We start from the raw sequence: 24,963 nt of genomic DNA, 5'->3' as shown, positions 1-24,963 counted from the left end.
GATCATTGGTACCTATCAAGATGGAAAAAGATTACAAAGCCATTTCTGATTTGAAATGAAGATTTGGGGCAATACGGGTAGTCCTCGCTTAAAGCCTGCCCTGCTTAGAACCATTCAAAGTTACATTTGCACTAACATTATGACCAGTCTTCACACTTATGACCATTGCAGCATCCATATGTTCACAGGATTAAAATTTGGACATTTTGCAACCAACAGGTGTTTATGACTGTTGCTGTGTCCCAATCATATGATCACCATTTAAACACTTCACAGCCAGCTTCCAACAGACTCAATGGAGACATTGGCCAATCATGGTCATACTGACTGCAGTTAACGGCAGTAGAATTGATGTAGGAGTCATGCAGCAAGTAATAATTTTACAGATATAAGCAAGTCCATAAGAGAATGATGAACAAGAAAATTGTTTTAGAGTGGCCAAGTCAAAGATATTAGAATCTGAAACAAGCAATTCAAGTTAGAAACCTGTCAAAGTATTCTTGGGTTGAAGCTGTTCACCATGAAGGAATGAACCAAGATTCCTACAAAGGGATATGAGAGAGTGATATTTAGTTGCAGATATTGCAGCTAAATATGGTGAAAGATGAATCTTGAGGTGCATACAGGTAATCCTCATTCAGCAACTGCCTAATTTAGACACTATTTGCAATTATGACGGTGATGAAAAAATAACTTTATGACCAAGCCTCGCATTTATTTTGCAGATCTTTAAAGCAAAGGCAAGCAGAAACTCATAGTCACAGTTGCAGTTTCACTTTGGCTATTTCACTTAATGACTAGTTGCTGGTCCCAGTTGTGGTTGCTAAATGAAGACTATCTGATGTTCATATTTGTTTCATTTTTTTTTTCAACTGATAACAAGTGCAAGGTTTAATCCAGGATTTTAAAGATCATATACAACAAGATTGAGCAGTGAGTATACACATAGGTGCATGCAGGTGTGTATGCACATACACACACATGAGAATAAATCCAATATAGTATATGGGAGATGAAAAATATCAAGTCTTTTCTTCATCCTAGGGAGACGATTCTGTTCCTTCACTATTAAAGAAATTGATTTAGTGGATTAGAATTCACACAATAAATCTGAGAGTAGGATTAATCCCGGAGAGTTATAGTGCTTTTTGCCTTTTTGCCCAGTGATTGCAATATCTTCCAATATTGTCTTCTATTGTCTCAGGAACTTTGAGACTGGATGAGAATTTAAGCCCTCATCAATAGTCTTGGTTGACTTTGCTGTCTTGGTGCTTTTAGTAGCGATGTTGGAGCGATGATCATTTTCCCCTAACCTAGCTATGATTAACTAAACTGGACTCCTGAGGACTCTGCAAACTAATCCTTGAATATCTATAATATCTGTGTTGTCCATGTGGTATGTCATTTTAACAGGGATAAAAATACAGGGACACCAATGGATCACTTCTTACATATTAGTCATCACAATGTGGTTTTAACAAGGATGAAGACAAATATAAATCTTCTTGTGCAAAACCAGAGAGTGTTTTTTCATACCCCTAAAACTGAATTATCTGAAAACATAAAAGGTAATGTTCTATATTTTTGACTTGTCTCCAAGGAATGCCTATGGGTATGCACACACACAAAATGCCCAGTATTTCATAAAGATTTCCAATACAGTAGTTGGCTTATATTTCTTGTGTTTGTTCCTGTGTTCATTTGTTATATATTGAATTTATCACTCTAGAAGTTCAGCTATAGGAAGATAAACAAGTAGAAACTGATATAAATTCCATACCATCTGGCACAAATCCAGTCAAATCCAGTTTGGAAATATACAAAGTTTCCTCTGTGGTACATTATGTACATTAAAATAAAATAACATAACATAAAGCTGTATATTAAAATTCAGCAAATAAATCACCAAGTAGTAATTATGTTTTCTCTATTTTATTAATAAAACAGATTTTTTTTGCAACAATTTATTAAAAATTTATTTTCATGCAGTATAAGGGGTATACAAGAAATTCTCCAAGTTCTCTCACTCTTCCTCTCTGTTGCTTCTTAAAAAATAATTCTTACTGATCCAGTCTGGGTTGAAGCATTTGTGCACTGTCATTGTTGGAAAATGCCATTGGGGCATAGCTTCATCATAATTTTTTACAGGACATTTTTGCTGCAGGATATTTAAAAAAACCCAGAAACATTGAATAGCTATAGTCATTTTATGGGTCTTATTTTCTGCAGGAAATTAGAAAAGAAAAGAAAACTTGTGGGAGAAACTACAGTTGCATTTTAGACAAAGAATGTACTGCATGATTTAAACCTAAGAAACAGCACACAGTCAGTAGTCACAAAGAGTTACAGACACACACACTCACCGCCAAGAGTCCAATACTTTTGATTTTTTTTGTTTTGTTTCCTGCTATGTTGGAATAATATCTTCTACAGAAATGTTTGTGTATACATTATATACAGTATTATTGTCCTTTTTTGAAAAGTAATATTTATTTGTATTAAATAAAGTCCTGATGAAGTTTATTCATACATTAAGAGAATACTGTTAACATACATACATGCACGCGCACAAGTGCGTGCACGCATGTGCACACCCACACCAGACAACACCTTCAGTGGTTAGTGCTCAAACGGAGTAATGTGTTCTACTTCCTTTGTGGTAAATTTACTCACTGTGGTTCTAACCCTTCCAGATCCCCTCCTGACCTCTCCATGATGTGTGTTCAGGGAACATTTCTGTGATACCTTCAAGGGATTAAGATTCATGGGAAATACAATCAGGCAAGTAGGATCAGCGGCATCGGAAATGACTGGGTTGGCATATCTCTCTCTTGTGCAGATACTAAACGCTATTCTGGGGACATTTGTGGAACAGGTTCATTCCTGTGTGGGGACAGAAAGTGCAATAGAAATAAAACTACCTCTTCTTCACCATACCGTCTTTTACAAGCTATAATTAATGTATGATTTTCAAAAGGTGGCCAGCTCCAATGTTGAGCAGTGCAGTTTGGCAAAGTGGTATCTGTTATAGTGTGAGAATGGTGTTTAAGGAAAAATAAAAGTGATATGACAGGCTTTGTTTGTTTGTTTTTTCTTGTCTGGCTAATAGTTTAGGTCCAATGCCAGATTTTATTTTTATTTTGCTATTTTAACAGCAATACAAAATAGTCTGAATCAATACATTACTGGGATGCAGGAAGAACAGGGTTTTTTTGTTTGTTTGTGGGGAAAGGTATTTTGCCTGTCTTCTGCAATGATCAGGCTCTGAAGTGTGCTTTCGTGTCTCTCACATGGTAGGCACATCTTTATCACAGCATGCATTGGGATTTAAGCTTGCTCAACATCCTGACAGACTGTGTGATTCATGTCTTCCCAAACGATACACATATTTCAACTGGTGGAACTATACAATATGTCACAAGGAGCTCCACTAGTTAAAAACAAAATCAACAAGCCTAGAGGCATGAAAAAGCATAGACTTAAACTTTCACTCGAACATCCTAGGATGCAGTAAGACAAGAGCAATCTTAACTCTTGTATTTAAGCCTCTCCCATACTGAATGCGCAACCTGCAGCAGTGAAGGTATTGTGGCCCAGAACTACATAGCAATTGGAAATTAATCCAATGTAGCATTTCTCAGGTGTTTGGTCAGGAAAGAAATGCATCTGAAGTTCTCCGTGCCATGCAATTGTAAAGGACCCGGTGCCTCTCTTTGGATTATGCATGCCCAGTAATCTTAATCCTAGCAAGATGTCCTAGAACCACTAGGATACAAGCAGCACATGTGTGGATCAAATCTTAACAGTAAGTTTATGGAAGCCCATTTCATTTGAGTTCTCTCATGTTGCATTCTAATTAATAGCAGATTCAGTTGCTCCCAGGAAGGAAATAGATTAAATCTATTCTCTTAGGTGGAATTTACAAGAGAGAAAAACCATTTTGCTTCAAATTACTGTACACCATAGTTGTGATTTTGTCTTTTTTAAACTCAAATCCCAAAGGGTATGTTTGAACTGACAAACTTGGTTCAGCCTACCTTATTCTCAATGACCACTGTTTCTCACACACACCGATGTGAAGCCAAGGTGGCGTCTGTATGATCTGTTTCTGCAGAAGTCAACTGCAGCAGCAAAGTGTGGTGCCTAAGGACCCTACTCCTTTTGTTCCTCTGCTCAATTACCTGTACTATTAATTATGCTGTGGTTTAAATCAAGCAAATTCATGGAGAAAAATCCACCTTATGATATGAAGATTTCGGTAGCAATCCTCAGCCTTAAGCACTGTCTAGACCTAGTTTTCTGCTATTTGAAGAAAGTCACCCCAGGATTCAACCAAGCACAATGTCTTAACAGGAGAAAGAGTATCACTCCCCAAAATTGGGATGCCTGCCGTAGCCACTCTAAAATCTTGGCCTTGGATTTGCTTCTCCCCAAAGCATTTTCTGCTCCAAGAATATCTTTAGTTGAATGATCTGGACTGCGTGCAAATCTCAGTGATGCTGGAACTATTCCTAAAAGTCTCCTGTTCCTCACTGAGTTTAGTTCCAGGAATTAAGGTCAGTCCAATTAACTATGGTCTCCAGAAGCTGAATGCAATCCCTCATACGGTATACATCTCAGTAACTTCAGTGCTCTTTTGATGAGATTTTCCTTCTTCTCATGTTTCACATTTTCAGTAGCAGTATAAAGCTTAGTGATGCTGCAGTGGGGTCTGTTGTATTATTTTTTTTTTGGTCAAGTTTAGGTTTCTAAGCCACCTTGCCTCCTATAGAAATTTGGGAAGAAACATGGTTTTGGTGACTGTCTTTGCAAAGAAATAAAAATGTCCACAAGTAAGGCTATAGATCAACCTCTGCCTAACCTCTCCGCTTTACATGCTTTTTCCCAGCAGCGGAGCTGGCCCTCCCTTGATAATGGCCTTATAGCACTAGTTTCTCTGTGGTAAGAGTAAGGATATGTAGAAGGCAAGAGTTCGACACAAGACGTTCAGTCCAGCCATTGAGTCCAAAAGCAGTTCAGGGAGCTCTGATGTCCTCTTACAGGCCAGAGACCATCACGCGAAAAGATGGTGGCACATGTCTGTGCCGTGGACTGGCACTGGGGCTGACACATGGACTGGCACAGCTGGCATCAACTCCTCCGATAGATGGCAAATAAGCGTGATGAAGAATGGGCAGCTGTAAGGAGAGTCGTCGCTGTATGCTGTGAAGAAAGAACACAGAAAGATAAGGACATTTAGTCAGGTATTCAGTACTGTCAAGAGCTGCTAGCAAAGGGCCCCTCACTTTAGGATGCATCCACTAGGAACTATACTAGCACCTCAAATGATTCTGTAGCCAGTTTGGTAAACTCAGGATAATGAGCAGAACATCGGTGGTGGATGAAGAGCTGTGGTAGCGCAGTGGTTAGAATGCAGTACTGCAGGCTACTTCTGCTGCCTGCCGGCTGCCTGCAATTTTACTTTTATCGTTTTTATTTTTTTATTATATAAAATACAAAGAAAAAAAGAAAATAGGAAATTAAGGGATTGAAATGGAATGGGGGAAAGGGAGTGTGATATAAATATCCTTTTTAACATATAGAGTTTTTCTTTAAACTAATACATCATTTTCTTTAACCTTCTCTTAATATAGGTACTCTCAAATACATTTTCAATAGCTTTTGCCTCGTTTAAGAGTTACTTAAGCATTATATATATATGTAAAAAAATACATTTTCAAATTTTGGATTAAACCTTTCTTTCAGTTGCACATATCAAGCAGAGAAAAATGCATCCTGATTCCAGTTAACTCATTAAATTTAAGTCACTCCTTCCAGTTTATCTTCATGGAGTAAAATCTTTTTCTTTTCTTGAAGTATTAAACAGTTGTAGGCCTTTCTTTTTATCTTTATTTCAAATAATTTTTGAGGAACATGTTTTGTATAATTTAAAATTAAAATACTTTTAATTCTTGCAAACATCTAGCAAGAAATAATTACTTTACTTACTGTTCTGGGGAGTTGATATCTTCTATAAAATCTTTGCTTGTTCTGGACGACTCTGTAGTATTCCATTGTGCTTGTGGATTTTGATCAAGATGATTTTTCAACACTGTTTTTTCACCATCTGGATAAAAAAAATATTTTCAGACTTTTATTTACGGAGCATTATGATGCATTTTTCTATACAGTACATTATTTGCAAAACAATGTAATTATTTTACAAACTACAATATTATTTCTCAAAATTATTTATTTGATCTAAAATCTATCTCCAGCTGGACAACAATAATTTTTGTGGTATTACAAAATACTAATATTTCTTATTCAGATTGAAACAAATTAGATAAGAAAGAAGAAATCTGTCCTCCAAAACTAGCATTTACAACACATATACACATGCACACATACAAAATCAGCGATCTAAAATTAGAATTATAAATAAATTCAGTTGAACTGAAGAAACTTCTTGGATGAGAAGCGAAACATTTTCAAGGAAAAAAACCCAAGAAAGTACGTTTGCCTTTTGAAAAGCATCTTTCGGACAACCATGATCTGGATAATTGAGAATCACCATAAATGAAAACATTGAACTTCACTGCCCCAGTATTAAAGTTAGGTTTATTAAAGATCTTCATATTTTAATTCATAAATTCATTCCTTTGTGTTATATAGGAGAGGAATGAAGTGTTCGGTCTCATTACTTTCTCCTCTTCATATTAGATCAGGATCTGGATTAGGGAGCAATATATGAGAACTTTAGAATGGTGACTAATAAAATAGAAGATTAGAACTGAGTTATGCAGATCAACGTGGATTATGTTCCATGAATGGGAAAGAGATCAAGATTAAAAAAATCTCTGTACTATTGCCTTTGTAGGCTGCTTGGGTAAAACTGTATTAATGAGGTTGCCTACAAAGTTTCACTGACATTTATTATGCAAAATAATGCCATCATAGCATAGTGCTGGCTCTTGTTCTGCTTTACCACATAAGGGACACATGGGACCAATGCCTTTTATATAACCAAATCTTTATTGGGCTTTGTACATTCCATACCTTTGCTTTCTGTAAAATTGCGTATACTGAGAATATCATTGAGCTCTTGATAGTGGTTCTGTTTAATATATGTTGTTTTTTCAGGTGTGTCCTGAAGCTGCATTGTGACTTCTTCTAGAGCTTTGTCCAACTGTTAAAAGAAAAGCATGTTATAAAAATATGAAAACATTTGTTATCCTTCATTCTTTTTTCGTCCTACTTTTTATGGACACCAGCTTTGTGTAGTATTTTTATTTTAACTATGCATAAAGGTACACATATAAAGAACTTAAACTACAGTACTATTATTCATCTGTGGAGACATCTATAGATAATGAATCATAAAAAATCCTTTCTTGATTGCTAGTTGTGTGTGTGTGTGTGTGTGTGTGTGTGTGTGTGTGTGTGTGTGTATACAAAATCTCCTTCCTATTTCATTGCTGTTCCTTTGCAGAGGTTTCCTGTAAATATGATAGAATGTACCCACATTTTAAAAAAGACACACCAGTTTTGCCTATAAATGGATATCTTGTAATCTGATCATGCATTTGACTAACCATAAATACTAAGGTTCTTACATATATCAAACCAGTTCTCAGTTTGATGAATAACAGAATAACACAATAGAAATGGTAATGTAAGGTGAAGTGGTCATGGTAAGGACTACTTGTTTTAATTTCATTTCTCATGTGTCATTCCATATCATATGTTAAGATTAGACCTTGTTAAATTGTTATAGATGGGTGCTCAGTTTAGGGTCTATGAATTTTGACAGCTGCTACAGGCACCTTTGGGAAACTTCTTTCCTCTAATTCTTCTCATTCTTCCAAGGGTAGACAGCAGTGCAGTCCCAAAGGTGTTGGTAGGTATATAATGGCATTGTGAAAAATCTGGAAAAACATTCTTTCTTGGTAGCTAGATGGTAGCTGTTATCAAATGGGTAGTTAAGGAGATCATTCTATTTAAAAAAGTGTCCTTGAAATCAAATGAAAAGGAGAACTTTGCACTAACATCTTTCCATCTTTTTTTTTAAAAAATAAACTTTTTATTTTTCAATATAATAATTCCATCTTCAATTAAACTGTGTCATCCGGGTACAGATAACTTTATACAGTAATAGTCAAAATTTACAGCAATATTCATTACTTTAACATTAATTCTATATTATTAAAATGATATTAAACATAATAATCATAATATTCGCTTGTCTCTCTTAACATATCTTCTTTATTTCACTAATCTTGGTTAAAATGGTCTTTTGTTTCCCTGCTTCTAGCATCCGTTTTTATTGTCTAACCATTGATAAAATAAGTCCCATGTCATGTAATATTCAGTTTGTTCTTTTTCCTTGATTGCTAGCATTAGTCTATTCATTTCTGTACATTCTAATATTTTCCTAATCACATTTTCATCTGTGGGAATCTCCTCACTTTTCCAATTTTGTGCAAATACAATTCTAGCTGCAGTTAATATATGAATAATTAAATATGCATTCCCCTTATTATATTTTTCAGGTAAATTCCCCAACAAGAATATTTCTGGCTTTAAGTCAATGTGCATCTCTCCATCTTGACATTCCATTTGTTTCCCCAAGTACTGTAGATTGTTTAATGCAAAAAATATAGAGTAAAATTTATAAGGATAAATGCTAGTATTTTGTTCCTTGGAAAACATTCTCAGATAAATCTTTGATCATTAAAGATAGCTGACGAGGTGTTTCCTACAACTTCTCAAGTCATCCAGCTGATTCACAGCCTTAAGCCTTCTAATGTTTTTATACCTGAAGAGTGAAGTGGCCCTTACTTCAATTAACTTTGTAATGTGATTGTAAAACCTAAATTAGCTGAGATGTTCAATGCTCAGATCTTCGAATGCTTGTTCTCAGCTGTTACAAATGAATTAATAAGTAACAAGAACCATCCTATTAATTTAAGCAACGCAAAAGAAACTGAAGTGCATTTAAACCTCTCATGCAAAATCACTTTAAGATTTGAATTTTCTAGTATGACTGAATTCCATCACTCTCCACGTTTCCAGTAAAAATAATAATCAAGGTAGCTCAGAGTAAACCATAGATAAATCAATAGAGTTAAAATTAAAACATTAAAATTCTCTAAATTAAAACAATAAAAATAGGCAATAGCCCATCAAATTAAAACCTAATGCACTTCAGCAGAAAAAAACACCCATGTTTTCCTCGTGGAAGGAGGTTTCTCTCGGTAGATATTTCCAAAGGGTGGGAACAATCACCAATAATGGCTTATGATTATGAATTGTGATTTATGTCATGAGTGGAGGAACATTTATTAAGAGAATTTGTCCCTAGTGAAATCACTGAGAGAAATAAGGGAATGGCAACATCTTTAGAATTTTTCCTCTCCATTGCTGTGATACTGGCAGGGAGGGAATGAGAAGCCCTTCCCACTTGCAAACCTTGATATCAAGTGTGCAGTAGGAGTTCTTGCTTCATAATTTTACTAACTTGGCCTAAAAAGAAAACTGAAAACTCGCTTCCATTAAGGAGTAAATAAAGGATGCACAGTAGATTTTTAAGAATGACCAAACAAACAAACAAAAAAGGGCCAAACATTCCATCAGCCCTACGAGATAGACCGGAGCAGGAAACTTACTCCAAAGGAAAATTAGAACTATATCTTTTAACGACAAAATTTTGCAAATCTACCTACATATACTTTTAAAAATGTTATCTTTAGAATGGGATATATAGTCCAGCACCTTCCTTTACCTCAGCTGTCACACTAGACAGGTATAAATATTATATTATATCATGTTCTCATTTACAAGGTTTTACATGACTTTCATACTGTCTCATTTGAGCTTTGTATGTGTGTTTTACATAGTGTGTATCCTCTGTGTGTGCATATCAGAGGTGGGTTTCAGCAGGTTCTGACCAGTTCTGGAGAACCAGTAGTGGAAATTTTGAGTAGTTCAGAGAACCGGTAGTAAAAATTCTGACTGGGCCCACCCCCATCTATTCTCTGCCTCCCGAGTCCCAGCTGATCAGGAGGAAATGGGGATTTTGCAGTAACCTTCCCCTGGATTGGGAGGGAATGGAGATTTTGCAGTATCCTTCCCCTACCATGCCCACCAAGCTATGCCCCACCAAGCCATGCCACTCCCACCAAGCCACACCCACAGAACTGATAGTAAAAATTTTTGAAACCCACCACTGGTGCATATGTGTAAAAACATATAAAATGGTAGGTCAGATTAAAACGAATACATTTTAAATCTAAAACGAAAGCCAAAGCAAGTTCAAATAATCATATTTTTCCTAAGAATGCTCCTACATGAAGCCACAGACCTAGAAGATAGTCAGTAGCAAACGGCATATAATAAATAGCCCAGTCATTATCATCAGTGCAATTAAACTTCATTGCAATCCAGCTAAATTGTGGAATATTACGTTCCACTTGAGTTTGGTGAGATAGATTTGGGAAGAGTATGTAAATTTCTGCTCCTTTTCATTTCATTATTACCAGTTATTTAAAATGGCAGTGTTCCAGTGTTCCAGTGTTCCAGCTACGATGCAGTATTAACTGGGGAAGAGGAGAAAGTTATCAGTAAAATCTCATTCCATTATGGAGATTGGTTAGTGTAAGAATCATTTATTTTTTATTTTTTTTATTTTTAAATTTGATTTATATGCCGCCCTTCTCCGGAGACTCAGGGCGGCTTACAATGTGCTCAGCAATAGCCTTCATCCTTTTGTATATTTATACAAAGTCAGCTTATTGCCCCCACAAACTGGGTCCTCATTTAACCTACCTTAGAAAGGATGGAAGGCTGAGTCAACCTTGAGCCTTGGAGAGATTCGAACCAGCAGTAAATTGCAGGCAGCTGTGTTAATAACAGGGTGCTTTAAACCACTGTAGTACCAAGGCTCTTTAGACATGTCTATAAATTCATTGTGGTGCAGTTGGGAAATTTTTTTTTCTGCTGGATTTAAATTAAAGAAGCCCTTTTTAATGTTTTTGAGGAAACTGTATTCCATTTCCTCCCCTCTCCCCCACTTTGTTATAGGAGAAAAGGGTAGTATGGTATTCTGAGTTGGCTCGTTAGCATTAGACATCAACTTGATGGTACATAATCTATCATCTGTTTTTTTTTTTCTCTTTCTCTCTCATGGGTATTTTTGCACTGAGTTAAAATGGCTGAGGGATAAATGAAAATTTATCTTTTTCTGTATAAGCAACATTCTAGTGATATACCCAGATTTTCCACCCCACCACCAGTTGGCTGCAAAATGGATAATGGCAGTGGTGGGATTCAAGTAATTTAACAATCGGTTCTCTGTACTAATGATTTCTTCCAACAACCAGTTTGCCAAACTGGTAAGAAAGTTAACAACCAGTTCTTCCGAAGTGGTGCGAACTGGCTGAATTCCACCACTGGATAATGGTCATAGTCAAAGTGTTTGGAAAACCTGACCTCTACATCGGAAAATCTCTAATTCTGTTCTTTCATAAAACTAATAGATGGATTTTGGAAAGCCAATATCGTCTCACTATGTTCTTTATCTGATACCTGAGGAAGTTAATTATGTCCAGCTATCTTAGAATGTATCATAAGAAGTACCATGATTATCGTATGTCAAGAATTTGCATTACATAAATACAAAACACATCTGCTCAGGACCAGCAAGAGTAGGGTGGCAGCTCATTCAAGAAGCAAACTGAGAAGGAAAAAGATCAAGGGCCTACCCGCAAATTTTGCTCTGAAGGCTCAGAACAAGACTACTCACTCCAATATGTCACTTTGAAAAAGGCAACCACATACCCATGCAGTTTTCTGGGCTAGGAATTAAATCCAAATCCTTGCTGTCAGGAACTCTTCAGAATTTGGCATTGCCTGGGGGGACTTCTGACTGATGTCACAGCGGTATTGGATGTGAGGAGCAGGTCTCCATGCTCCCACGCCCAGTTCTTCCTGTTGGAGCTAAAAGGAGCTAAAGCCATCCTGTAAGAGTGGTGAAGAAAAAAGGGGTGCCCTGTAGTTCGGGGAGAGTAGCAACTTTCCTGCTGGATTGAGGGCTTCTTCCCTCTCCCTCGATGAAGGGAAGAGGCAGCCATCATGGCTGCCATGAAACTGGGACAGCCGAGGCAACAAAGAAATATACAGGAGCGATGCAGATGAACAGTGATTGGAGCTGGGTGAGAAGCTTCCTTTTTATTTAGACCCTAACTTTAAAGAAAAAAGAAAGAGGAAAATCCAGGAAAAGAGCCTCCTAGAACTATTTTTTAAAGCGGCGAACTACCATAGAGAGAAAAATCTAGACCCGAAAGAAAGGAACTAAGGGGAGAAAAGCTAAAGACCTTTTAAAACATAGAAAACTGGACTTTTAAATTGGGAAGGCATTGTTTTGGAAAGGCATTTAAATGCTGGACTATCTACTTGAATTTACTTGAATAGTGAACTTTGCCTCCATAAACTATTAAATTTGGATCAATTTACTCTATAAGACCTGAAACAACACTGAAAACTAAGCTGAAGGCACCATCTACTGGTGAATGGAATATACCAGACCCCTACAAGCTTAGAAAAACTTTTTGATGAGAGAATAAACAACATTCATCTGGAAGATTGTGAAGACACTTACTGCCCTATAACTAGTTACTGTACTTTATGATTACTGGAGACTTTGTTATGAGAGACTGTTAAGTAAAGCAAAGTGACTTTTGACCTGCGGAAGCTTTCTGGACTATTTAAATGGAATTGATTAATAATTCTGAGATGTAAAGGACTATGATTACTGAACTTTCTGAGGAGTAACATTAGACTGGAATATATTGCTTTTGGACTTGAGTAAGAGTGGGACTTATTAAATTAAGACAAGATCAGGTGGAAAGGAGTGAGAGAAATGGCGTTGATGTTTCAAAGCATTAGGGGTACTATGGAAAAGAATCACAGAGAGATAAAATACCTAATGCAAGGCATCTATGGGAAAATAGAAAATATACTACAACTGACAATTAATGAAGATCAAAGTGTCCAGGAAAGAGAGGAGATAGCAGAAAAAACAAAAGAAAAGACAGAATAGACAAACCAGGAAACAAAGCAAGAAGATGAGAAGAAGATGATTAAGATAATAATACTGAGGAAATAAACCAAGGGAAAAGCACTTTAAGAGATTTAAAAATGGAATTGGACTGGGAAGATACTTTTGAAAGAGAGATAGGGGCTTGGGTGAATATTCTGGAGACCTGGCAGCTTAGGAGGATAGAGATGGGAGAAATATTCAGTCTGAATGGTGAAGATACAGGTGTTGATAGAGATCCAAGAGAGGATTATGGGAGGCAAGCCAAAAAATGAATAAGAATTGAAGTATTAAAACGGGCAAGAGATGATGGATAGAAAGGAATTTGTGTGTGTGTGTATTCTTTTTTTCTGATACAATGATGGTCTGATTAGAAATTTGAATAGAGGTAGAAATAAGAATATACACCTTTATATGAAGCAATAGTTAGATGGAAAGACTGGAGGTTGAAAAAGAATATTGGGTGTCCTCCTGGATGCACAGCTGTCTTTAGAAGAGCATATGACGGCCGTGGCCAGGGGGGCTTTCTATCAAGTTCGCCTGATACGCCAGTTGCGCCCCTTTCTGGATCGGGACTCCCTACGCACGGTCACTCAAGCACTCGTCACTTCTCGTCTGGACTATTGTAACGCTCTCTACATGGGGCTCCCCTTGGGGTACACCCGGAGGCTCCAACTGGTGCAGAATGCAGCCGTGCGGGGGATTATGGGAGCGACGGGGCGCTCCCATGTGACTCCTCTCTTGCACGAGCTGCATTGGCTTCCGGTGGACTTCCGGGTGCGCTTCAAGGTGTTGGTGATCACCTTTAAAGCGCTCCATGGCTTAGGGCCAGGGTACTTACGGGACCGCCTTCTGCCACCAATTGCCTCCCACCGGCCAGTTCGCTCCCACAGAGAGGGCCTCCTCAGGGTGCCGTCGGCCAGACAATGTCGGCTGGCGACCCCCAGGGGGAGAGCCTTCTCTGTGGTGGCACCTACCCTCTGGAACAATCTACCCCCAGAGATATGAGTGATCTCCGACCTCCGGACTTTTCGTCGGGCCCTAAAAACCTATTTTTTTCAGTTAGCCGGACTGTCCTGATTTTATGGCTGGTTTTAAAATTTGATACGGATTTTAAATTGATAAGTTTTAAATTACAGGCCAAATTTATTTAATTATTTTAAATCTATTTTTAACTTTATGTATAAATGTTTTTTATCTTGGCTGTTCACTGCCCTGAGTCTGAAAGGAGAAGGGCGGTATAGAAGTTTGAAAAATAAAATAAAATAAAAATAAATAAATAAGTAATAATTTGATGGAAAAGATTAGAGGGGGAAAGATGGTATTACCATGTATGTGTACAACATTATTGGAATTAAAATGGAATACTGAAATATTGAATAGCTACTTTAAAAAAAATGTATATTAATACTAGGATTATTTAAGTTTAATTAATATAACAATTATTATGATTATCATTATTGATGTTTGTATCAAAATGAATTATACCCAGGGATCACACTGTTCATATATTGATACTGATGTATACTTAAAAATAAAAAACTTTAAAAAAAGAAAAGAAAGAATTTGGCATTGCCTGGGAGGGGTTTTGTGATAGCAGGCACATAAAGGCAGCAAAATATATAGCAACAGCTCTATATCTTAGAGCTTGGGCTGCCATTACTCTACTCTCCCTGCCCTAAAAACTGGATTTGAAGCAAGTTTCCCCTTCCTGTTTTCCAGGCTTTCCACAGTTTCCTGAAATCTCAGGAGGAAGGGGAATTATTCCAGAGGGCAGGAATTGCAACAGAAATAGGTGTGCTTCCTGGGTCCTGTAAGATAGCATTCTTTAATTGATGGGGTACAGAGTGCATCCTCCCTGTTGGACTGTACTGGACAGGTGCAGATAACTGGACATGTTTGTTTTCTCATTACCTTCTGACTAGGTTTGTCTTTGCTGCTGGTGAGAAGAGCCAAATGGAGATGAATGATAAATCAGAATTTTCAGCAATTCCACTAATCATTTCATTTAAGCATGGCCACAGTCATTTTAGCAGTATGTTGGATTTTGTCACTGCACATTACATTAAACGGCTTTAAAAAAGAATAATTAGAATAGTCCCACTAGAATACATATGGATTAGGATCAGTGGTGGGTTTCAAAAACTTTTACTACTGGTTCTGTGGGTGTGGCTTGGTGGGTGTAGCATGGCTTGGTGGGTGTGGTTTGGTGGGTGTGACAGAGGAAAGATACTGTAAAATCTCCATTCCCACCCCACTCCCCATTTCTTCCTGATCAACTGGGAATTGGGAGGCAGAGAACAGATGGGGGCAGGGCCAGTCAGAATTTTTACTACCGGTTCTCCGAACTACTCAAAATTTCCGCTACTGGTTCTCCAGAACTGGTCAGAACCTGCTGAAACCCACCTCTGATTAGGATGTTAGAAAATCGGCATGGTGGGTTATGAAATCTACCTTTATTATACTAAAAATGAATCAATGTTCAATAACATGGTTTTATTTTTGAAATGTCTTACTTCTTGAAGTGTAGAAAATCAATTACAAGTAATACTAGCAATAAATAGTTATCAGCAAAATAATGGATGATTGTTCTGTACTAATAATAATGATTTAAAAAATCGTGACTGAAAGTACTATCAGATCATAGCTAAAAATACATTCTATATTTGATAGGGCAACAGCAGTATTAGGAAATGGGAATGAGAAGAGAATTATTCTGGAAAAAATGGACAAATTCTCTATATTCATGAGGCTAATGCCCAGTATGGAGGCTGGGATTACATACAAGGAAAACATGGCCAATTTAAAATGTGGTTCTTTATGTTTCATTTGTTTTGTCTTCAAATGTGAATGGCTTCCTGGCTGTACAAAATGAGCTTGCATGCAAAGTCAACAGGATACAATCAGAGCAGGTAATACCTCTGTTATTTTCATTCTAAGCTGGTGGTTCTCTGACTGTAGCCCTTCTAATCGAGATGTGCTGGCTTGGTTGACACTGGTGACAGATGTTGATGTTTTTGAGTCATCTTTCTTCTGATTTTGGGTGAACTGAAGCCCTCTGTTCCGAGTGGCAGCATCTGGATTTGTTCTTAGAGTAATTAACTGAAAAATTTTAACAGCAATGAAATAATCCTCAAGGAAAATTATTGAGTCATTGGCTATCTTTGCCCCTCTATCCCTTAAAAGACTGTAGAAATAAAGGTTATAGAGCACACAAATAATTCAAGTATCAAGTTTATAGTTTGCAGCAGCAACCAGCTCATTTTCTACATACACATGACTTAAAATTATTCAGCTACATATAATCCCATTCCCAACTGGCAAAAATTTCCTACTGCACCACTGAGCTTCCAGAAACCCATGCAAGTAGCCTCAGTACTGCTATGATCCCTTGCCACCTCAGTGCATCCATTCTATGCATCTGATGAAGTGAGATGTAGCTCAGAAAAGCTTATGTCTTTCAATAAAATTTGTTTAACTGAAAAAGGTGCCACTAGATTCTTAATTTTTACCATCACAGATTAATGCAGGTCTCCCCTTCCTATGTCTAGAATTACAGGTAATTGTGAAATAACGTTCAAACCTAATACGGGCAATTTTGATTATGATTATGATTTCTAGCTTTTTTATATATACAACTCGAGAAACACCCTGCGATGCGCTAACCATAACATTCTATTGGCTCTCATCTTATAGAAGTGGAGCCAAGTCTTCCCTTTTGCATGGTTCTTCCTCATTCCAAAGCAACTTCATTGTGGAGACACCCACCTAATTGCTGCACAAAATCATATGCAAATAAAACCATTCATTACAAATCAGGTTACTTACCTTAGGTACAAAGACTAAGCAGAGGGTAATGGTGCTACAAAATATAATGACTAGGGCCACAATGCAGAACTGTACATTGGGCTGGTCTCGTGTAAGAAAGGAAACCGCAGCTCCAATGATGCACATGATGCCCACATTATAAACACTCATGCCGATGTATTTACTGTCATTCAGAGCAGGAATGCTCACATTTCGAGTTTCCCAAGCTAAAAAACAGCCAAATAGCTGAAACCAGAAAATAAAGGAAGGCATTTTGTAATAAACACACATTTTTCATTTTTGAAAACAAAATTGCATTCATATATTGAAATTGGGAGGAAGAGATTTCCCCCCCCAAACAAACAAACAAAACAGAAAGGATAACACACATTATACACATAGAATGCAGCTCTTTAAATACAATATTAAATCTGGATCAGAAGGAAGCAGTTTTACTGTTTCTATTCTTGTGCATTAGACAATGTAAGTCCTGCACTGAATTTTGGGTCCTTAGTTTGATAAATGCAAGTATATTTAATTTCCACTGATGAATCTGACTAACTCTTCTTTTTCAAATGATAGGATTTTAAAGAGTTTAACATTGATTTGATAACATTTTATGGTATTTAATTTCAGACCAGGGAGGGAGGGTGGGTGGAGTTACTGCCATAATGGTGCCTACTTACACGTTTCTATAACTACATTACTTACTAGAGGGCACTAAGTACAGCCTAAACAAGAAACACAAAGGAGCTAACATAGAGTAGCAGCTCCCTTGTATCTGCTGATCATTGGCTAGACAGAGTTGTTAAAGTGTTGGCCTAGGAATTGGGAATCCCAGGTTGAAGCTTACCCACAACCATCAAGTTCACAAATAAGTGACCCAGTTATTTTATTCTAGCTCAACAATCCTGTGTGGTAAGGGGAAAATAATGGAGGAGAGTATTATGTGTGCACCCAAAGCTCCTGAAGGAAAGGCAGGATAGAAATCTAACAAACAGCACATGAGATGAATATATTATTTATATTTCTGTAATTGAAACATTAAGTTATAAAACCAGGTTCATTGCTAAAGAGCCATTAAAGGTATTTCCAATAGACTGGGTACAATTATGTTAAGTTACAATTACTGATGTTTTTATCAAGTCGTGTATTTCAAGGTGCAGTGAAGGTACTTTGAAGTCACAAGATAATCAATACTATTTGCTTTTACTTGTTGTATTTAAAGGGCAGAAACCCATGATTACATTGGACAGCGAGAATACAAGATATCATAATGTTAGTAGTCAAGCTTCAAACTTCTCGAACTCACAAGATGGCTTTCTTTTACAGCATGTTTACCTGGACACAACGGCGAGGAAAGCGACGGAGCTTAAAAGGTAAGACCTGTGTCCTGCTTCTCACCCGTCCCACCTGCCACCCCCAAATTGCATCCCTAAAGGGAGTGGGTGGCTAAGTGAGGGGCAGGAGCTGTGCCATGCCTGGTGAGGGGGGGAGAAGAGATGGCAAAGAGAGCCACGTCTCGCTCCACGCATCTCGCTTTTCCCCCGCCTTACCTGCCACCCCTCTCGATAAAGAGATGGCGGGGAAGGGAAGCAGCAGGCTGCTGTTGCCATTGGGGTGGGACAGGACGTGTTGGGCCACTCGGCCGGCATGAAGAACAGGGAGGGGTGGGCATGTCACCCCTTCCCCTCCCTCTGGCTTCGCCTCCTCAACTCATTTTGGTTGCGCGGCAAGCAATCAGAGGAAATGGCAGGACCAGCTGAGCATGCGTGTAAGTAGTTGGCCGGGGGGCTATTTTGTGGGGGTGGCTTATATTATCACATGTGCTGAAAAGCCCGATTGGGCTTATTATACGGACATGTCTTATTTTCGGGAAAACACGGTAGAATAAAAAATTGGAATCTTATAACTTTGCTTTCTGGAATTAATCTCACTGTTATCACAAGATAATTTATTTTGATTTCTGTTTTTATGATAAACTCAAATGCATGTCTATATTTTATTGATTAGTTTTTTATCCCACCTTTATTATTAATTAATTAAATAATTTAAGATAGCAAACATATATAATACTCCTTCCTCTTCCTTTTCGCTCCAACAGCAACTCTGTAAGATGAGTTGGGCTGAATGAGAATCATTGGCCTAAGGTCACCAGCTGTTTTTCATGGGTAAGGCAGGACTAGAACTAGGTCAGCACCCTAGTCTAAAGCAAACTGGTTCTCATTTTAAGAGTATGTTATAATATGCTATAATATATATAATATTATATATAGAATATATATAATATATTCTATTTACTTATAATTAGAACATATATATATTTCAATGAAATAAACTTCTCTAATATATTGTAGATGTTTAGTTTAGAAAAACATAGCACAAACAAGACAGGCAAGGTATATGTTTTTATTTCATATATTTCTCTCCTATCATTCCTTCAAGGTTTCAGGGAAAGTACTCAATTTTCTCCTATCATCCTTTTTATCCAGAAACCATCCTAGAAGGTAAGCTAGGCAGAGCAACAAGGACTAATATATAGTGACCCCAGTCAGTTTTATGGCTAAACAAAACTGTGAATTAAAGTTTCCCAAATTCCTGAGCCAAGATACTAAACATTACACTACCACCCTAGACTCTGAGCTGCACTTACCATTCAACTTACCATGAGTAGGCCTTTATAGGCATAAACTATGCCAAGCCATATAGTCATATGAGTGTTTTCACAATGCTCCAAAATGGGAAGAATTGAAATATCTCGGCCGGCAGGGTCGGGCTACAAGGGGATACAACAGAACAAAAGAAAGGCTGTTGTTATTTATTTCTTTAGATCTATAGGTGAAGAAGAAAAAGACCTGTGGCTAGTCTGAAGAGCAAAATCCTGCTAGAAATGGAATTAAGGTGGAAGAAGGTTATCAGATTGTCTCACTACAATATTCAAAAATGTACACCTGTCAGATCATTTTGGGACATTTTTACTGCAATTCTACATATATGAACTACACATATTCTCTTCTGTTGGAAGTTATTTTCTTTTTTCACACACATGCGGGCGGGAGGGTAGAGATAGAGAGAAAATGGTTCACTTAAGAGATTGTAGTCTGATTGTTGGGGTGGATGGGTAGGAACCATTGAACTGGCTATACCAGGGTCAGCAACCTTAAACACTCAAAGAGCCACAAAGGCCCTAACCGGAAGCCCCCCATTCAATTCTGGAGCCAGCCGGAAGTCTGGTTCCCCCCACCATAGTGTCTCCTCCTAGCGCAGCATCCTTTTTATTCTACCTATCCTAACTGAAAGCCCTATCAATGAAAGAGCCACATGTGGCTCCAGAGTTACAGGTTGCTGACCCTTGGGCTATACAGTGTTATTTTTATTGCCATCAATCTATTCGCTTAGTCATGGGTCTTCATTCATTTAATATTACAAAAGCAGACAGTTTATCCACAAAAATGTATGACCTCTTCCAGCAAAAATCACCTACAAAGGAAATGATGAAAACTTCTGCATCTGAAGTGCTAAAGAAAAGAAAAAATTTAGAAATGAAAAAATCAGTCTAGAAAGCAGAGACCTGGAGCTGATGGCTGAGGACCAAGAATGTGGATGTTTTTATTTACCTCCAAGATATGAATGAGATACATATCTCTGGGATTTTATTGTATTCCTATGCAAAGATTTCATACTATAGATTAAAGAAACTGGCAAGGGCATGGTTCTAAGAAGGATAGAGATGTTATTTAATCAAATAAGACAAGAGCCAGGTGCCTTGCACTGTAAAAAGAATATTGCACATTACTATAGTATTAAATTAATGAAGTACACATTGAATATAAAAATAAACAAAATAGCTTAATAACATCCAATTACTTTTGCCATTTGATTTTGCCTTTTGATTTTTATTTTACAAGCAACTATGTACTTATAGAGGAAGCTGAACTAAAACAAATCCTTGTCTTGATCTTAAATGTGTATCTGGTCAATTTTAATGGACAAATACCACATTTTGTATTAAAAATCATTAGCAGCTTGCATGTTGCACACCATCAATACTTCTCTACATTGTGCTTGTGTTACCATTAATGTCCAGCTAAAAGGCTATGGATTGATTTAGATAAGACCACAGTTAGAACAGATCAATCTAAATAAATGCGAATTAAGCTAGGCTGTAGCTTTTTTTGAAGTAAAACTGTATTTTAATAAATTAAGCTTGGTTGTAGCTTATTTTGAAATGTAACATTATTTCTAATTTCATAAAAGGAAAGATTTATTTATTTATTCAATATGAATGTTACCTAACTCCAAGTGATTCTGGATGGCTCATAGCATAAAAATAAACCAAAAATACAGGTAGACCTCAAGTTACGATCAGTTGAATTTACAACAGACCCCTCCCCTAAGTACTTATGACCCCATTTCAAAGTTACAGCCATTGCAGAACCGTTATAATCTTCCCTTATGACCAACTGCAGAGATGCTGCATGGGTCCCTCCACCTATCTCCTTCAACCATCCTTCCTCATTGGGTCCCCTTAAAGCTTGAAGTTGCTTTCCCCCACACACTGAGTCCCAGCAGGGTTTGGGCTTCCTCCCCTCCCCTGTCTCTCATCACATAGTTACCTTTTGAAGATCTCCAAGATCCGGACCTCACGTTGAGGAAGGAGGATAGACTACTCCATCCCTCAGTGTTTCTGCCATGGCAGCCCAGGTATGCTGAGGGAAAGAGTGGCCTGCCCTCCTTCCTCAATGTGGTCCAGAGCTTCAGAGATCTTCAAAAGTTAAGTGCATGATTGGTGATGAGGGTGGGGAGGAGGTGTAAGCCTTGTAGGGATTCGGTGTTGTGAGGAAAGGCCTATAGGGACTCAGTGGGGAGAAACAGGCCTCCAGAGACCTAGTGGGAAGGAAAGGCCTGCGGGACCCAGTGGGGAAGAGAGAAAGCTGTGGAGATCCCAAAGAGTGGGAATCAGAACACACGGTGTCTCAGGGGGAAATGGAGAACTTGGAAAGCCTATGGCAGGCAGGCCTGGGCCTGTACTAGGTCTCCCAGGGTCTCTCCTACCCTTGAGGTATCCCATGTTCTGTTTTACAACTGCATCGGAGAGAGCAAGTGACCTTTCTTAACTTAAGGTGACCAGATTTTAACATTGGTAAAGAGGGACATTGTGGGCGTGGCTTATTTTGTGGGCGTGGCTAGCTGGTCATGTGACTGGGTGGGCGTGGCTAGCTGGTCATGTGACCGGGTGGCCATGGCTATGTGTATAGGGTAAGGTGAACAGATTTTAACATTGGTAAGAGGGACACCATTGTGGGCGTGGCTTATTGTGTGGGCGTGGCTTGGAGGCCATGTGACTGGGTGGGCGTGGCTAGCTGGTCATGTGACCGGGTGGCCATGGCTATGTGTATAGGGACTACTCAGAGGGCTGGAAAGTCATTTCTGACAGGTCCTCACACTTATGACCATCCTCACATTTATGCCCGTGCAGCATTCTTAACAACCACGTCACTCATTTCACAACTGCTTCTCTTCACCATGATGACAAGATAGGGCAAAAATGTAAAATGTGAGGACAGTCGTAAGTTCGAGGACTGGTCAAAAGTGCGAGGACCAGTCAAAAATAACTTTTTCAGCCCTCTGAGTAGTCCATATGCACAAAAGGACTAACCAGAGGGCTGAAAAAAGTCATTTCTGACAGGTCCTCACACTTTTGACTGGTCCTCACATTTATGACCATCCTCACATTTATGCCCGTGCAGCATTCTTAACAACCACGTCACTCATTTCACAACTGCTTCTCTTCACCATGATGACAAGATAGGGCAAAAACGTAAAATGTGAGGACAGTCGTAAGTTCGAGGACTGGTCAAAAGTGCGAGGACCAGTCAAAAATAACTTTTTCAGCCCTCTGAGTAGTCCATATGCACAAAAGGACTAACCAGAGGGCTGAAAAAAGTCATTTCTGACAGGTCCTCACACTTTTGACTGGTCCTCACACTTTTGACTGGTCCTCACACTTATGACCATCCTCACATTTATGCCCGTGCAGCATTCTTAACAACCACGTCACTCATTTCACAACTGCTTCTCTTCACCATGATGACAAGATAGGGCAAAAACGTAAAATGTGAGGACAGTCGTAAGTTCGAGGACTGGTCAAAAGTGCGAGGACCAGTCAAAAATAACTTTTTCAGCCCTCTGAGTAGTCCATATGCACAAAAGGACTAACCAGAGGGCTGAAAAAAGTCATTTCTGACAGGTCCTCACACTTTTGACTGGTCCTCACACTTATGACCATCCTCACATTTATGCCCGTGCAGCATTCTTAACAACCACGTCACTCATTTCACAACTGCTTCTCTTCACCATGATGACAAGATAGGGCAAAAATGTAAAATGTGAGGACAGTCATAAGTTCGAGGACTGGTCAAAAGTGTGAGGACCAGTCAAAAATAACTTTTTCAGCCCTCTGAGTAGTCCATATGCATTAAAGGATTACAGCAATAGAGAGGGATGAAGGAATGGAAATTAGAGTAGGAGTGAAGGTAAGAGAGGGAGGAAGAGAGGAGGAGAAGGAGAAAGAAAGAGGAAGTAGGGAGGAGAAAAAGAGGGTGGGGGGAAGAGAAAGTAAGAAGGAAAGAAAAGAGAGAGGTGGTAGGTTTGAGGAGAAAGATTGCTGTACAATAAAAAAGATGAAAGGGAAGAAAGCCAACCCCAAGCAAATATAAAGATATTAAGATAAAGAATGAATTGTTAAACTTTAAAGAATAAAAGAGAACAAATATGAATAAATAGCAATAATTAGAAACACACATACAAACATACAATGTATTTTCTTTGAACAGAATATTTGGCCGGTTCACAAATTTAAACAGCGTTTAGTCATTTCAATTAAATTTACAATTTCTATATTTCCTTTTTGCCATATTTATTCCTCATCTATTTTTTAAAAAAACCAATATTACCCTTCATCCTCATCTCTAATCTTAATCAAATTCAATTTTTCCCTTCTGTTCTATATTATACCCCTTCCCATTGTCATCTATTTTTATATCCATCCTCACATTGTTTAATTATGTAATTATGTAATACAGTTGTTTAATACAAATTCAACATTTTAATATAAATCAATTAGTTATAAAACTATATTTTTTGTATATTAATCAATATGAACATGAATATTCCAATTATTTCCATGCAATCCAATTTCTTACAAATCAATTAATTATATTTACCAATAATAATAAACCAAATAATTTCTCCCATATATTCCTCCGAACCACAACTTAACCATTTCTGCTTTCAACACAATATACAATTAATAGTATCTCAATTATTACAATTCCCTAGTTAAATACAGCTTTTTTTCCTTTGTGTTTTAAAATCTTGAACTCTCCTCCTAAATTTCCCATTGTTTGCAGTTTTTCACCTACCTTTTTTGGGGAGGAAAAATAAAAATAAAAATAAATCTCTCTGCCTCATTTTGTCACGCTGCACCAAAGACCCTGGTTTCGTTTTCGTTTCTGAAGCTTAGCTAGGGGAAAAAAAAACTGCTTTACACTGATTGCCTGTAGGGCGGCCCTTTGAAGCCCCGGGCAAGAGTTTAAACAGTTTTTTTTTCTTCTAGCCATCAGCTGGGGCTCAAGAAAAATCGGGACTTTTTTGAAACGCCGCGGGACGCGGGACAAATTGCTCAAAAGCGGGACTGTCCCGCCAAAAGCGGGACGTCTGGTCACCTTATCTTAACTGCCACCACTGCATGCAACTGTAATGGGCAGATCCCATTATGGTTGCAGGTTGAGCACTACCAGTGTACAAAAAGCATTTATCAACAAAAGAAACATATTTGCTCATAAGTGCTCAAACCCTTCTAGCCCAATGTCTGAGAAAACAGTCTTTGAGGTACTCCAGAATGCCATCAGTGTGGGAGCTACCCAGCTTTTAAAGGACCCTCTTTCCATAGAGTAGGTGCATTGACAGAGAAGAAATGCTTCTGGGTTCCTGAAAGGTGGAACTACTTGGTTGAAAGAACCTGGAATTCATTATTTCTGTTGTATTGAACTGGTCAAGCTGATGCTGTGGAAGATGAG

General features: G+C 38.0%; 1 protein-coding gene across 1 annotated transcript in view; it reads right to left on the bottom strand.

Annotated features, from left to right (window-relative positions):
- Window positions 1-5,019: 5,019 nt before the first annotated feature.
- Window positions 5,020-24,963, bottom strand: part of GABBR2 (gamma-aminobutyric acid type B receptor subunit 2) — a 342,456-nt gene continuing 322,512 nt past the window's right edge. Inside the window, exons 14-19 of the mRNA XM_070939098.1 lie at window positions 19,548-19,658; window positions 16,904-17,128; window positions 15,995-16,177; window positions 7,039-7,168; window positions 5,989-6,106; window positions 5,020-5,202 (exon numbers count right to left, since the gene is read on the bottom strand). Coding sequence (XP_070795199.1) covers window positions 5,037-5,202; window positions 5,989-6,106; window positions 7,039-7,168; window positions 15,995-16,177; window positions 16,904-17,128; window positions 19,548-19,658 — 933 coding nt within the window. The 3' untranslated portion in view covers window positions 5,020-5,036. The remainder of the gene's footprint in view (window positions 5,203-5,988; window positions 6,107-7,038; window positions 7,169-15,994; window positions 16,178-16,903; window positions 17,129-19,547; window positions 19,659-24,963) is intronic.

The sequence above is a fragment of the Pituophis catenifer genome, unplaced genomic scaffold, assembly GCF_029215685.1.
Source record: "Pituophis catenifer annectens isolate HBS135680 unplaced genomic scaffold, rPitCat1.0.hap2 SCAF_3, whole genome shotgun sequence".
NCBI classification, from domain to species: domain Eukaryota; kingdom Metazoa; phylum Chordata; class Lepidosauria; order Squamata; family Colubridae; genus Pituophis; species Pituophis catenifer.
Note: the sequence above shows the minus strand (reverse complement) of the source record. Positions and strands in the feature narration are given on the sequence as shown.